This window comes from Arachis ipaensis, chromosome B04 (assembly GCF_000816755.2).
Source record: "Arachis ipaensis cultivar K30076 chromosome B04, Araip1.1, whole genome shotgun sequence".
Lineage (NCBI taxonomy): Eukaryota > Viridiplantae > Streptophyta > Magnoliopsida > Fabales > Fabaceae > Arachis > Arachis ipaensis.
This window is the reverse complement of record NC_029788.2, coordinates 2352122-2366659: the sequence shown is the minus strand read 5'-3', so window position 1 is coordinate 2366659 and position 14538 is coordinate 2352122. Positions and strand designations below refer to the sequence as shown.

The following is a 14538-nucleotide window of genomic DNA, read 5'->3' as shown; positions in this document are numbered from 1 at the left end:
AGCTAAGGTTTACCGGTATAGTCCAAGTCAAATTAATTTATCTGGACTAATTTTAACAAAAATAAAACAATTTAATTAATTATATGTGTTAAATATTAATTATTAAAAAATATTTAAAATTTCTATGCTGGATGAATTTTTTGCCAACAGCACCCGAGTCCCGAGCCATGTAAATTTGTCAAAGCACGCACATTGGGGATAAACCCCCCTTGCCTATTGGTTCTCTTGGATTCGATTGTAGTCCCATTGGACCTACTGATTTTTCATTAAGAGTTCCGCTAGGGAATTATAAAGATATTTATACAATGTGTACAATAGACTATTTATTTAGTCCAATATGAATTAAAAATAAAAATTATCCATAAAATAATGAATTTAAAAATTCTTATTCAGTTATTTCACATCAAATTTTAAATTTTTAAAAAATCCAGTTAGTTATTTCAAAAAAATAATCATCTAAAATTCTCCAATACTCTCTTCTTTTTTAAGCGGCGGTCACCCCACCTTCATCAATAATCATCCCATTTCACCATCGCTACTTGACTTGCCACACGCCACTCACCCTTAATAAAAATAACCATCTACTTAAAGATAAAAATAATCATCCGTATACCTAATGAATTGAACATCTAACATATTTTAATTATATATAACTAAACTCAATCCAATCAAAATAATCATCTACATACAAATAAAATAATCATCTGCATACCTACTAAAATGACCATCCTAAATTGACCATTAAAATAGAAGAAGATGAATAAACAGAAGAAACTATTATTGTGGTGAAACATAATTTTGAAGGACTAGTCATGACAAAAGCGGCACTGTTGTGAAGCATAGGGCTTAAATAATGAAAGAAGCTAACCATGCTTGGATCCGAAAAAGAAGAAGAGCATGGTGGTATCATCGGTGAGAAGAGGCTTGAAGAAATGGGAGAAAGCAAAGCCGGTTCGGAAGAGAGGCACGAAAATAGTGGCAACAACGTTAGGCCGAGCGTCAGAGGGAGGTGAGGACGGTATCGGTGGGAGGATGCAGCGGCCTCGGTATGACCAGCGAGAAATTTAGTGACGCGAGGTGAGAACCGGAGAAGATGACGGTGAATTTTGGACGTGTATTAGAGGTTACTGTAAGATTAGAATATGATGCACGGACACTGACACGGACACGGGACATGCCAACACGGAAATTTTAAAATCTTAGATGACACGGGGACACGCATATATATAAAATATAAAGTATTTTTTAGATAAATTGTAATAATATTTTGATATTTTATTGATATTAAAATATAAATTAAAATTTTTAATTATTTTTAATGTCTTATTTTAACTATATAAAGTATTTAAAATATTTTTTGTTTTAATAAATAATAATATATACTATATTTAAATTTATTTTAAGAATATATGTTAAGAATAAGACTGGACATGCGGACATGTGATGGTATTTAGGTGTGTCCAGACGTATCCGGAGAATAATTTTTTATTTTTTTATTAAGACACGGTTGAACACAGTAGACACGCGTGTCGAATGAGTGTCGTGTCCGAAATATGTCCGTGCTTCATAAGAAATAACCATACATAGCGTGAATAAATTTAAATACTAATCTTAATTTTCAAATTTTAAAATTTAAAATTAAATAATTAATTAATGATCTAATTTTTAACTTTTATTTTATTTTTTTTTAATTTATTGTACACATTATGCACATTTAATATTGGTTCCAATACTTTCCCTTTCATTAATGAAACTCATACTTAGCCAAGAGACGTGGCCTTCTTAAGTAACATAAAAATGTTACCAAACAAGTACATATATTTAAATGGAAGGACGGCAAATTGGAAATAAGTAGCTGCAAAAAATCATCAAACTCATAAACCAAATTATAACAAGGATGGAGATCTTTTCCTTGTTATCATCATACTCTATCCTTCATCTTGCATTCTTTCTTTTCATCATCACCATCAGCATTAACCTTGTGCTCAAATTCCACCGACTAAGGTTGCCACCCGGTCCACCTTGCCTCCCCATAATAGGCAACCTCCACCATCTCAAGAGGCCTCTCCACCACACTCTCAAGTCCCTCTCCCAAAAGTATGGCCACGTCATCTCCCTCCGGTTCGGCTCCCGCCTTGTGGTTGTCGTCTCATCAGCCTCTGCTGCCGAAGAATGCTTCACCAAGAATGACGTCATCCTTGCCAATCGACCGCGCTTCCTCTCAGGGAAGTACGTCTTATATGACTCCACCACCCTCGGCTCCAGTTCCTACGGCGATCACTGGCGCAACCTCCGCCGCATCACCACCCTCCATGTCCTTTCCACCCAACGCATCAACGACTTGTGCTCCTCCCAAATCCGAAGAGATGAGATCATGACTCTCGTTCGGACCCTTGCAGCAGGTCATCATCATGATGACGACGACGACTTTTCTGAGGTGGAGCTGAGTTCCAAGTTCTACGAAATGACATTCAACAACATCATGAAGATGATCTCTGGTGGGAAGCACCACGATGTTGAAGAAGGGAAGGAGTTTAGAGCGGTAGTTACTGAGTTTTTGCAAGACTATGGGTCTAGCAACGTGAACGATTTCTTGGCGATACTTAGGGTTGTTGATTTCGGTGGTTTGAAGAAGCGGATCAGGAATATTGGTGAGAAAACTGACAGGTTCTTGAAAGGACTGATTGAAGAGCATCGTCGCAACAAGAAGGAGCAGGCTGAAGAGAACATGATAGATCATCTCCTAACTCTGCAACAATCGCAGCCCGATTACTACCCTGATCACATCATCAAAGGCCTTGCTTTGGTAAAATTAGTAGCACCACACACACAAGTTTTTTCTCATCTCCTTTCTCATTAAGTCATTAGCAATGAATAGATATAAAGTCGAAAAAAAATTTTAGAGCACTTTTTTTAAGTAATGTTTTTTAAGAGGTGAAAATACAGTCAATTTTAAGTGAAGATGATAGTTGAGAATTGTTAAATGATTTGACTAAATTTTTATCTAACTTATCAAAGTTGACTAATGATTTAAATAATTTGATTAAATTTTTATCTAACTACTTTCAGTTATCAAAAATTCAAAACCGAGCTAATGAGTAATAGCTCAAATGACATAGTCTCCCCATACTCAATTAAGAGGTTGTGGGTTCGAGTCTTATATCTTTGGTAAAAAAAAAAATTCAAAACATAAACCAAAGAAAATCAGCCAAAAACAGCTATAAGTTGTCTTATTTAGTATTCATTAATTGTTGCGACAATTAATAAATGCTAAATAAGACAAGTTCTGGCTGTTTTTTTGTCTCCCTAGCATTACTTTTTCTACAAACTGAGAGATATAGTTTTCATCTTCACTTTAAATTTTTTCAAAAAAAAAATTCTTTATTTTCATCTCTATCCTTATCATATGGTGATTTTTGCTCCATCTCCTTCTCCTGCTCTCCGTTTCCATCTTCAGTTATTCCAACATACACTGCTCACGCTTCCAGATCCATACTGCCATTCCTAGACACACACCTACTCTAGCCTTAACTTCTTCTATTATATTTTATTGGATTTAATTTGCCAGATGCAAAAAGCTAAATTACTATTTAGCTTCTAACCTTTATTTAAATTTTAGTTTTATTTCTGATATTTGAAATATATTATTTTTGTTTTAAATATATTATTTTATATTGCATTGCTTTTGGCTCCATTTTAACTAATTAAGTTGATTTGCGTTGTAGAACATGTTTCTTGCTGGAACTGACACATCAGCAGTGACTTTAGAATGGGCAATGTCATGTTTACTGAACCATCAAGATGTAATGAAGAAGGCGAGAGATGAAATGGAAAAGCATGTAGGTCAAGACCGTTTGTTAGAAGAGTCAGATCTTCCAAAACTTTCATATCTCAAAAACATCATTTACGAGACTCTTCGATTGTATGCTCCTGGCCCTTTGCTACTCCCACACTTATCCTCAGATGATTGCACTATTGGGGGATACAGAGTTCCACGAGATACCATAGTGTTGACCAATGCATGGCATATCAATAGAGATCCTCAAACTTGGTGCGATGCTACATGTTTTAAGCCTGAGAGGTTTGAGAAAGAAGGAGAGTTAGAAAAATTAATTGTGTTTGGGAAGGGAAGGAGAGCTTGTCCGGGAGAAGCCTTGGCTTTGCGGACTATTAGCTTCACTTTGGGAGTATTAATTCAGTGCTTTGATTGGAAACGAATTGGTGATAAGGAGATTGATATGAGGGAGAAAATTGGATTTATGTTGTCAAGGTTAGTCTCATTAAAGGCCATGTGCAAACCACGTCCACTCATCGTCAACTATTTAATGCAGAAGTAATTAATTTGCTATAATAAGTCCTAAATTTAGGCTGAAATAATTACTTAATTAGGCATAAATTTGACCCACATGAGTTTCGTCAGAAAATAATTTAAAAATGAAAAAAAAAATAGTGTTATGCACACATATTGTAATATGGTGTGTTATGCAAAATTATGGATCTATTTATAGTCTTGCAAAACGTAACCTGCGTTGTATTAGTAACAAAAAAAAATTTAAAACCAAAACGCAACATGCGTTTTAACGTAAGAAGAAAAAAAGAAAAAAAATCCCAAGCGGAATTGGCTAGGCATACTACTACTATTATTATTATTATTATTATTATTAAGTTTAATTGTTCTGTTCATCTTTATAGTTTTATTAAATTCTTAATTACATCTTTATATGTTTTTTAAATTAGATCCTTACATTGCTTTAACTTTGTAATTAAATTCTTCTTAATGTAAAAAATATTAGAATTAACTGAATATTTCTTCCTAAATTAAAGATATTTATAATTAAAAACTTAATTAAATATTTGACCGTATGTATTTTGGTAAAAATATTATGTTAATTTTAACATTTTTAATATAAAAATGACGTAATTACAAAATTAAAAGCAATATAAGGACCCAATTAAAAAAAAAAACTTAATTAAAAATTTAATAAAATTATAAGAACCAATAGAATAATTAAACTTTATTACATATAAAATTCATTTGGATAAAAATATACACAAAACGCAAGTAGTACTTACACATACATATATGAATAATCCTTAATAAAATTTATGTACTTGCTTTTAGTATATCAGAGAAGGTTAATTATATGGAGGTAGATTAGGCAGACTAAAGTAGAATTTATAATTTAATTTCCTTACAGCATGATCAGTATATATACATACTCATTCCATATGTGTGTACCCTTGAGTGATCATTACGGTGAAGAATTCGTGAAGTTTTAAAAGTGGGAGTGAAAATATATATAGAAGAATATAAGGAATTAAGTGTCTAATCAATCAAAATTCAAACAATTTAATTAATTATAATTATTTTAATTTTTTTGTTAAATCATAATTTGAATAAGTTATTCTTTATTTATAAGTATTTTTCTATACAAGTCATATAAGTCATTTATATTTATGCGTTTTTATTATTTTTTCCGTGCTTCCTTTTCTTCTTTTTCTTCTTTTTTTTTTGTGTCTCTTATTCTTTTTCTTTTTGTAATTTTTTTTCTTGTTATCATTGTCATCACACCACCTCTTTCTTCTCTTTCTCTTCCTCTTTCTTTTTTCATTAGAATTTATTCTCCTCCTTTCATTAGTAGTAGTGTTGCAGTAATAAGGGTAAATATGATATTTAGTTAAGATTAATATGTCTTGTACATTATTACCAAACATAACAAAAAAAAATTGTATATTTTGTGTCTATGTCTTACTGTGTATTTGTGTCTATGTATTTGTGTCTCAAAGACACTATCCAAACACTACTTAGAACACAACTCATTTAATGCATATAAAAATAACAATATTTTACTAGTTTTTTTTAAATAATAACATCCTTGTTGATACTAGTATCATTTTAAATATTATATCCAATACAAATTTTAATTTCAAATCAGTTTAATTAGTATAAAAATCAAAATTAATACTTAAAAAATAGCTTATTAAAATTGCTCTAAAACTAAAAGTCTAAAACTATATATATTGTATTGTAAAAAAATAGAATTATATGACAATTCAAACATACAATTGTTCTCGTCGACCTTTTATTTTTAAGAAGATTAATGGTTAAATTATTCTACCAAATTTTTACGATTTTATAAAATTTATAATTAAATTTTCATAATTTAAAAATTTTTAATTAACTTTTTATATTATTTTTAATTTTATAATTAAATATTTATTGTGTCAAAAATATTAAAATTAATAGAATATTTTAAAAATAAGAAAATGTTTAAATTTAGAGATTTAGTCCTTAAATTTACTGTGCTTTCACTGATATTACTGCTAAAATTATCTCGATTTGTTGACTTCTCGTAGATTTGAGTGTTTCTCTGTCATCTCCAACCGATATTTTTTGTGACAATCGCAGCGCTATTCATATTGCGCATGATGATGTGTTTCATAAATTCACCAAACACATTGAGATTAATTATCATTTTGTCCGGCAACCTCTCTTTATTGATGTTGTTTGCCTCGTCACTGTTGGAACGGATCAGACAGTTAACATCTTCGCGAAGACCATCATTTTATTCGTTTTTGGACTCTAGTATTCAAACTCAATATGGTCTCTTTAACTCCGACTTGGGTTTGAGGAAAATGTTAGAGAATAATTAAGATTAATTAAGATTAATTAGTGTCATTTATATTTATATAGAATATCTGTATATTAATTATAGAATTATATTATTACTTTAATTCTTCTAACACCTATATATACTCTTATCTATTATACCTTTTTCAATGGTTCACTGGTTCTATCGGGGTTCAACCAGGATTCAACCGGTTTAATTAAATATTAAATAAAATTATTAAAAAACCTAAAAATAATTTTAAATATATAAATTCAATAATTTCTAACTTAATAAAATTTAAAATTTCACATAATAAATTATTCATAACTTAAAATTAGAGGTTCACAAACAACTTCAAACATCAAAGTTTATAACTAAACAAAAAAAACCCACATAATGACAAACCCATAATGTTCTACATTCAAAAGAAACAATTACTAGCAAGTTTTCAACTAATCAAAGGTACAACTCATCAAAAATCATAATTATCATTAAGTGTTCCAATATCTCCATCATAAACAGGTAATCCAAAGCCATCATCATCAGAAGTACCACCAAAAGAAGCTGTATTTGAAGAATCAGCGACATCAGGCAAATCCACATCAACTTCCACATCTCCATCTAATAAAATAAAATAAAAAACCAAGAAAAAATTAAAGTTATAACTTTACAACAGATATCTTTAGTAAATGAAACAAGTTTTGCTATTTCAATCACCTTTAGGATATGAAGGCATAGCATTATCCGTGTATATTAAATTTTCAATGCCTTCGATGCCTCCGTTAGTAAATTCAGGATCATCTTCATCCGCCATTACCCATAAATCTACTGTGTCAATGCTTTAAATGTCAATTGGATCATAATTCTTCTTCTTGCGATGCATTCTAGATTGAAGGTGTAGATTATAAGTCACATAAACAATGTCACTTAGCCTTTGATGCTCTAATCGGTTCCTCCTCTTTGAATGGATTTGTTCAAAGAGGCTTCAGTTCCTCTCACATCCGGATGATGAAGATGTTTGATGAAGAAGACGAATTGCCATTTTTTGCAAGTTAGGAGCACTCCCACCATGTAGCCTCCACCATTCACCTACCAAGATATGAAAGTCAAACATCAATTCTCTCATTCAATATTTAAAAAACCTTCAAAGTAAATTGAACATAGAAATATAATAACTTACCAGGTTCAAGTCTCTTAATTGCTTTCAAAGCAATTTCCCTTCCAAAACTTCCTTTTCGATCTCAATAGAATTGTATCTCTTGCATTGCGGCAACTGAGTCATCGCAAAGAGTTTCAATATCAAATAAATCAAGCAAAGATTTCAAGATATTTGGCTTCTCAACAAACCCTTCACTATAGAAGAAATCTGGATTCAAAAAGTATGCTGCTGCATGGAGGTCACGCTTCAAATGCTTATCCCACCGCATTTTCAAGATACTTGTATAAGGTGTGTATGCAAATTTTCTATTTCTAAACATTGTCTTGATAGCAATTTTGACTCTTTGCATGCCCTCATACACGATACCCAGAGAAAGTTTCTCATCAGCATCAACAAGTCTCAATAACTTAATAAGAGGACCAACAAGCATAACGGTAGTAATACAATCCTCCCAAAATTTACTATCCAAGATAATTGAGCTAACCATCTTCCCATTAACACTCTTGAATAATTTATGAGAAGTGAAATATTTGTCTACCACCAATGATTGCAAGTCTTCTTTATGATCATATATACTTTTCAAAGTAATGAAAACAGTAGCAAAACGTGTAACTCCTGGTCAAACAATTTCTTTCCAATCTTTTCTTTTTCTAAGCCATGACAAGAAAATCATATGATTGTAAACAAACGCAGTCACTTTTGAAGCATGAGAGGCAATGTCAGCTATGTGAGGAATACTTGCTATGTCTTTCAAAATAAGATTTATGCAGTGAACAGCACAAGGAGACCAAAAAATGTTTGGATACTTTTCATGAATGAGTTTTCCAGCAGATACATAATTCGTAGCATTATCAGTAACCACATGCACAATGTTACTAGACCCAACCCACTCAATAACCTCAGCAAACAATTTAAACAAGGTATCGACAGTTTTTATCATATCAGAAGCATCAACAGACTTAACAAATGACATACCAGCAGGATAATAAACTAGAAAATTATTTAATGTACGCTGCCTTTGATCAGTCCAGCCATCTGCCATCAGTGTACAACCAGTGCTTTTCCACGAGCTCCTATAGCCTTCAACAAGCAACTGACACTCCTTCTTAAGATCGGCCAGCAAATGAACTCTCATTTCATCATATGACGGTCCCTTGAAACCAGGTCCAATTGCAGCAACGCCGTCCAAGGCAGGTTGAAAGTAAGACGATTGAATTGCATTGAATGAAATCCGTGCATCAATGATCCATCTTGCAAGCCCCAAGCCAAGACACTTTTCAAAGTTGGTTGAGAGCCTGGCGTAGTCCTTCACTTAAAATAACTTCCAATTGGAGTAGCAGCAATCGCTCTTCTCTTTCCTTTGTCTCCCATTGTTGCAGGAGCCGGAGGTTGTACAGGATTAGACGCTTCACACTCTTCTTCCGCTTGTGTTTCACTTTCCACATCATAACAATTAGCTGTAAATTTTCTTTTTTCTGCCTTATTTTTTTTGTTTTCCTCCAAAAGCCTTTTGAATTAAAGTTCAACATCTTCAGTTACTTCGTTACAAACTTTAATTTGTCCAGGAATTTTTGCAAGATGATATTTCATTCTATATATCCCCCTCCATTGTAAGTATTTAAGCAGAAAATACATGTATATTGAGCTTTGTTATTTTTGTCATACTTCACTGTAAAATATTGTCAAGCTGGATCAGATTTTCCTCTGGTGAACCAGTTTGAGAATCTTGAACAGCATTATCTTGTGGCTGTGGTTACTTTGTGATTGTTCCATCTGTAACAATCAGAAAATCACAGACCAGAAAATAACTTCAGAAAACCATGAACAAATAAATAATTTAGCAACCAAAATCATGAAGTAGCAAACAAATTCATCATGAACAACTAACCTCAGAAAATCAAAAACCAGAATCATGAAGCAGCAAACAAATTCATCATGAACAAATAACCTCAGAAAATCAAAAAACAAAATCATGAATCCAGCAAAACAGATAACAAATAAATCAAAATCGCAAACAAATAAATAAAATCAAGCACAGAAAATCAGAAGGCGGAGAGGAGGAATAACTGAATAAGAACAGAGTATTACCGGCGGCGAGTAACGGCGACGAAAGAGGAGGCGAGCTCCGCAACGAAATAGGACGCGGTGGTGGTTGCGGTGGTCAACGTCGTTGCTGCTGTGGCTGCGGGATGCGGTGGCGATGGCGGTGGGCTGCGAGGAGGATGGTGGTGGCGATGCGACTGCGAAGAGGGGAGATTCCTCTACTGGCTTCTGGGTGATTTCTGATTAGTGATTAGGGCTTTGTTAAACGTCTAGCCTTTCTTTTCTTTTCTTTTTTTTTTTTTAAAGAGGCAATACGACGCCGTTTAGTACTTTTATTTTCAAACCAAAAACCGCTAAAAAACATAACAGTTTTTCCGGTTCACCGATTAACCACTGATTTGACCGTTTTTTTATCGATTTTTTGTCAAAACAGTTTCTAACCTTACTCGGACTGACTAGGTAATCGGTTCCGATTATTTCGATTGAACCGGCCGATCCAATTCGGTTTCAGGACCATGGTTATTACCTTTTCTAGAATGAATGAAATACAGCAGGTAAATTTTCGGCTAGTGGACATGTGCATGCATGCTCCAAACGTGGCACTCTCTCAAGCAAATAGTGGCTTATCTGTCAGTCCCTCCTAAAATCAGCAAATTAACGATTTTGCACAGCGGCGCCCACTTTTATTTAGCTTATCTCATACTAGTATACTACCATCATTTATTTTTATTTTTTAAAGAAGAAAAATATTAGAAATTATTAAATTAGAAAATATTTTAACCATACAGACTAATTAACTTTGAAAAATTAAATTTCATTTTCTAAATTAATTAAATACTTTGTACATAAATTAAGTGTAATATCATTAATTAATTAACAAGTAGAAGTATAATAAGAAGGAAAAGAGTCACGAAGGTTTCTCTTATCCACTGATAATACTAAAGAAGTAGCTAAATTACAAAATATCAACCATTAAATTGTTTGGGAGAGTAAAAATATTTGAGAGAAAAAAATATGGAAAAGTCTAGTAGGCAATAATTTTGTTAAATTTTAACCAGCATATAATTAGTAAAGAAAAGTGAATTATTGGATGAAATTTCACACTAATTTCACATCATTAAAATCATCATTAATAACTATTTGATAGTTACAAATTACAAAAATTACTGCCCCTAACATTCTTCAAAAAAATATTTATATTGGCCATGGATTATGGATCATATATATGGGCCGTGGTACGAGTTATATGACACTGACAAGAGTAGCAGGATTACCATCACCATCTCCAAAGTGGCAACAGCCAGCATTTTCTCTCTCTCTCTCTCTCTGCCCATCCCTCCATCAGACCATCAGAATCCAAGAAGATAACTCTACTCAATACCGTCAAAACTAGCTCACGACTCAAGAGTCATAACAAAGTTCCTATTTTGTAGATATATATCTATAATTAGATTTTAATTTAAATTTAAATTTTAAAACCTACCCACTTCATTGGTAGTTACGGTGACTTTGCTTTACTTTCGTAACTTCACGTAACAGATACAGTTTTTTAAATTCCTTATTCTACGGGATATTCACACGCATTAGTGAATCCTAAACCAAAACGAACGCTGCCAGTTGAATTCTCCATCTCGTCTTCATTGATGAAGACCATCACCACCTTCCAGCTGAAGCACTCTCTCATTTTGCATTGGTGAAAGGTATCATTATTTTCCACACATGTATTGATGTAATTTGTTAAGAAATATCATGTTCAATATTTTTAATTATATTTTAATTTAAACATAAAAATACTCTGCTGATTTTTTTTTGGTGACTCAAAAAAAAATCAGCAGAGTATTTTTATGTTTAAATTAAAACATAAATTGGAACAAGGTTGATCTTATTTAATTTTATTAATAAAGTTGTTGCAAATAAAGTACTTTCTACGTAAGTAGTTTGAGCAAAGAAGCAAAAAAAAATTTGGAGTTTAAGAGAGAAGATGTAGTTGATATGATCATAAAAATTCTGTTGTTATTTATCAATTATAACACATGATAGTATGATATTTTATTCAAAATATTTTTAAAACACATCCAAAATCAGACTAACTTTAAATATTTAAATAATACAATTAATCTTTTGATTTTTTATTCGATCAAATGAATATAATATTTATTATTTAAATTATCAGTTAAATCTTTTTCGATACTTATTAGTTTTCAAAATTATTATAATCAACAATTAATTTAAAATTGTGTTGTTATTTTTCGATTATAACATATCTGATAGTATGATATTTTATACAAAATGTTTTTAAAACACATCCAAAATCAGTCAACTTTAATAATACAATATAAATGTTAATAATACAATTATGAATGGTTGAATATAATTATATACATAAACTAAAATATTTTCAATTGTAGTTTCTTTTTCAATTGTATCACATCTAAAATATTAAGTTATACAAAAAATATTTTTAAAACACATCTAAAATTATGAAGTTATACAGAAAATATAAAATCATAAATCTAAAATCTAAATTTAAACATTAAAAAATAATTGTAACACATCTAAAATTATGAAGTTATACAGAAAATATTTTTGAAACATATCCAAAATCATAAATCTAAAATCTAAATTTAAACATTAAAAAATAATTGTAACACATCTAAAATTATGAAATTATACAGAAAATATTTTTAAAACACATCCAAAATCATAAATCTAAAATTTAAATTTAAACATTAAAAAGACAGCGTTGTAAATGAGCGCCGAAAAGGAGGAAGGCAGCGTTGAGGATGAGCGCGGAAGAGGAAGGTGGCACGGATAAACGACAGCGGAGGATGACTTCTCGATGTGCACCTCTGAGTTTTTCATGTGCGCCTCTGGATTTTCAACATGGCGCAAACGTGACTTCTCTGCTTCTTTGAGTGTTTTGTACGAGTTTAATTAATAATTTGATAGTTTAAGATTTATTTTATAATAAATTTTAAATTTCAGTTTTTTTAGATTGTATTTTGAATGTGTATTTAATTTTAAAAAGATAGTAAATCTATTCATAATTTTTAGTTATGTTTGTTTTAATTTTTTTTAATTATTGTAATAAAAAATTGAATGTTATACTATTTTTAAAGGATACCTAGTTGAACCGTACGAAGATATATGTTTAACAATTTTAGTGGATTGATATAGTTACTGATCTACTTTTTGTATTTATGTTTTTATTATTATTGTTTAAGAAAATAATTAATGTCAGATTATAGTAGTCAAGATGCGTGACAAGTTCTTAATGGCACAGACAATCTAGGAAAGAACAAAAACAAAAGGAGAGACAAAAAATGGAGTAAGAGACTAATCCAAGTATTCTAAATCTTCTTATGTAAAGATTTACGATGTTTCATTTATAATATAACTTAAATATTTTAAATAAAAATAACTACTCTAAATACTTCTAAACATAGATTAAGGTCTAATTTAATAAAGAATTATACTCCAACCGCACGAGCGTTTTTCTCGTACAAATATTTATTATAAGTCATTTATATTCACGCATTTCGTACTGTTATTACACATTTTTTTCTTTTTTATTATCATCGTTATCAACACCACTTCTTTTTGCTCCTCCTCTTCCTCCTTTTTTCATTGAAATTTTTTTTCTTCTTTTCTTTTTTTCTTTCTCCTCCATTATAAGTTATCTTGTTGTTAAAGATAATGGATAATTCAGATTTAGATTGTCAATTGAACCAGAACAAAATTGATTATTGTTTTGAATCCAATCAAGTGGACGAGGTGTGGTTCAATTCAAAAGAAAAAAAATGTAGCATTAAAGGAAATATTTTTCTGTATTTACAGCAAATTTGGGTGTAACACGAAGATATTTGGATGTAAAACGAAGATATTTAGGTGTATTTTTATTCTGTTAAGTTTTATATAATTCAAAACTATTCTTCTTCCTCCTACTCATCTTTTGCTGTTTTTTTTTTTCTTATTCATCTTTTTCTTTTTGTTTTACCTTCTCAAGTTTCTTCTTGTTTTACTCTTTTAACAAAAATAAAAACAAAAAAATCAAACAAAGAAGAAGAAGAGACACATAATGCTACAAAATTACTTGAAAGATGCTGAACTTACATTCATTTAACTAAAAGACATAAAGAAATAAGGAAAAAAATACAGTATTAGAGGAAACATTTTTCTGTATTTGCAACAAATTTGGGTGTAACACGAAGATATTTGGGTGTATTTTTATTCTGATAAGTTCTGCATAATTCAAAACTCTTCCTCTTTTTCCTTCTCATCTTCTACTACTTCTTCTTCATATTCTTATTTCATATTCTCATAATTCTTCCTGGGAGGAAAAAAAAAAATACATAATGTTGTAAAATCAATAGAAAAAGAAAGAGGAAAAAAATGCAGCAACAACAACAGTAATAAAAAAACAACGATGAAGATGAAATAAACACGTGAAGAAAAGGGAGAAGAAACGCAAAGAAAAAGGAGAAACGCGAAGAAGGGGAAGAAAGTCAAAGAAAAAGGAGAAAAAGGAAGAGGAGGAGGAGGAGGAGGAACGCGAAGCGCACTATGGAAACCATTGTGTAGCGCGCGTGTTGATATGCTCATATGGGTGAACGTTCTTTTTGTTGGGTTTGGTCCAAAATGACTTGTATATGTAGTACTTCTCTTTAATAAAATTGTTTAAAAAGTGTTTGTATTTTTTAAAAAAGTAAAAATATTTTATTTTAT

The 14538-nt window shown here is 31.1% G+C and overlaps 2 protein-coding genes across 2 annotated transcripts; one reads left to right on the top strand and one right to left on the bottom strand.

Annotated features, from left to right (window-relative positions):
* On the top strand, nucleotides 1753–4518 carry LOC107638257 (isoflavone 2'-hydroxylase-like). The gene is made up of 2 exons (XM_016341440.2): nucleotides 1753–2806; nucleotides 3726–4518. The coding sequence occupies exons 1-2, from the start codon at nucleotides 1898–1900 to the stop codon at nucleotides 4335–4337; spliced, it is 1521 nt and encodes a 506-aa protein (XP_016196926.1). The 5' UTR covers nucleotides 1753–1897; the 3' UTR covers nucleotides 4338–4518.
* Nucleotides 7853–10330, bottom strand: LOC107635796. The gene is made up of 5 exons (XM_016339361.1): nucleotides 10270–10330; nucleotides 9859–10052; nucleotides 9484–9543; nucleotides 8460–9076; nucleotides 7853–8345 (listed from the first exon to the last, which is right to left on the bottom strand). Exons 1-5 carry the CDS (start codon nucleotides 10328–10330, stop codon nucleotides 7853–7855), a joined length of 1425 nt encoding a protein of 474 aa, XP_016194847.1.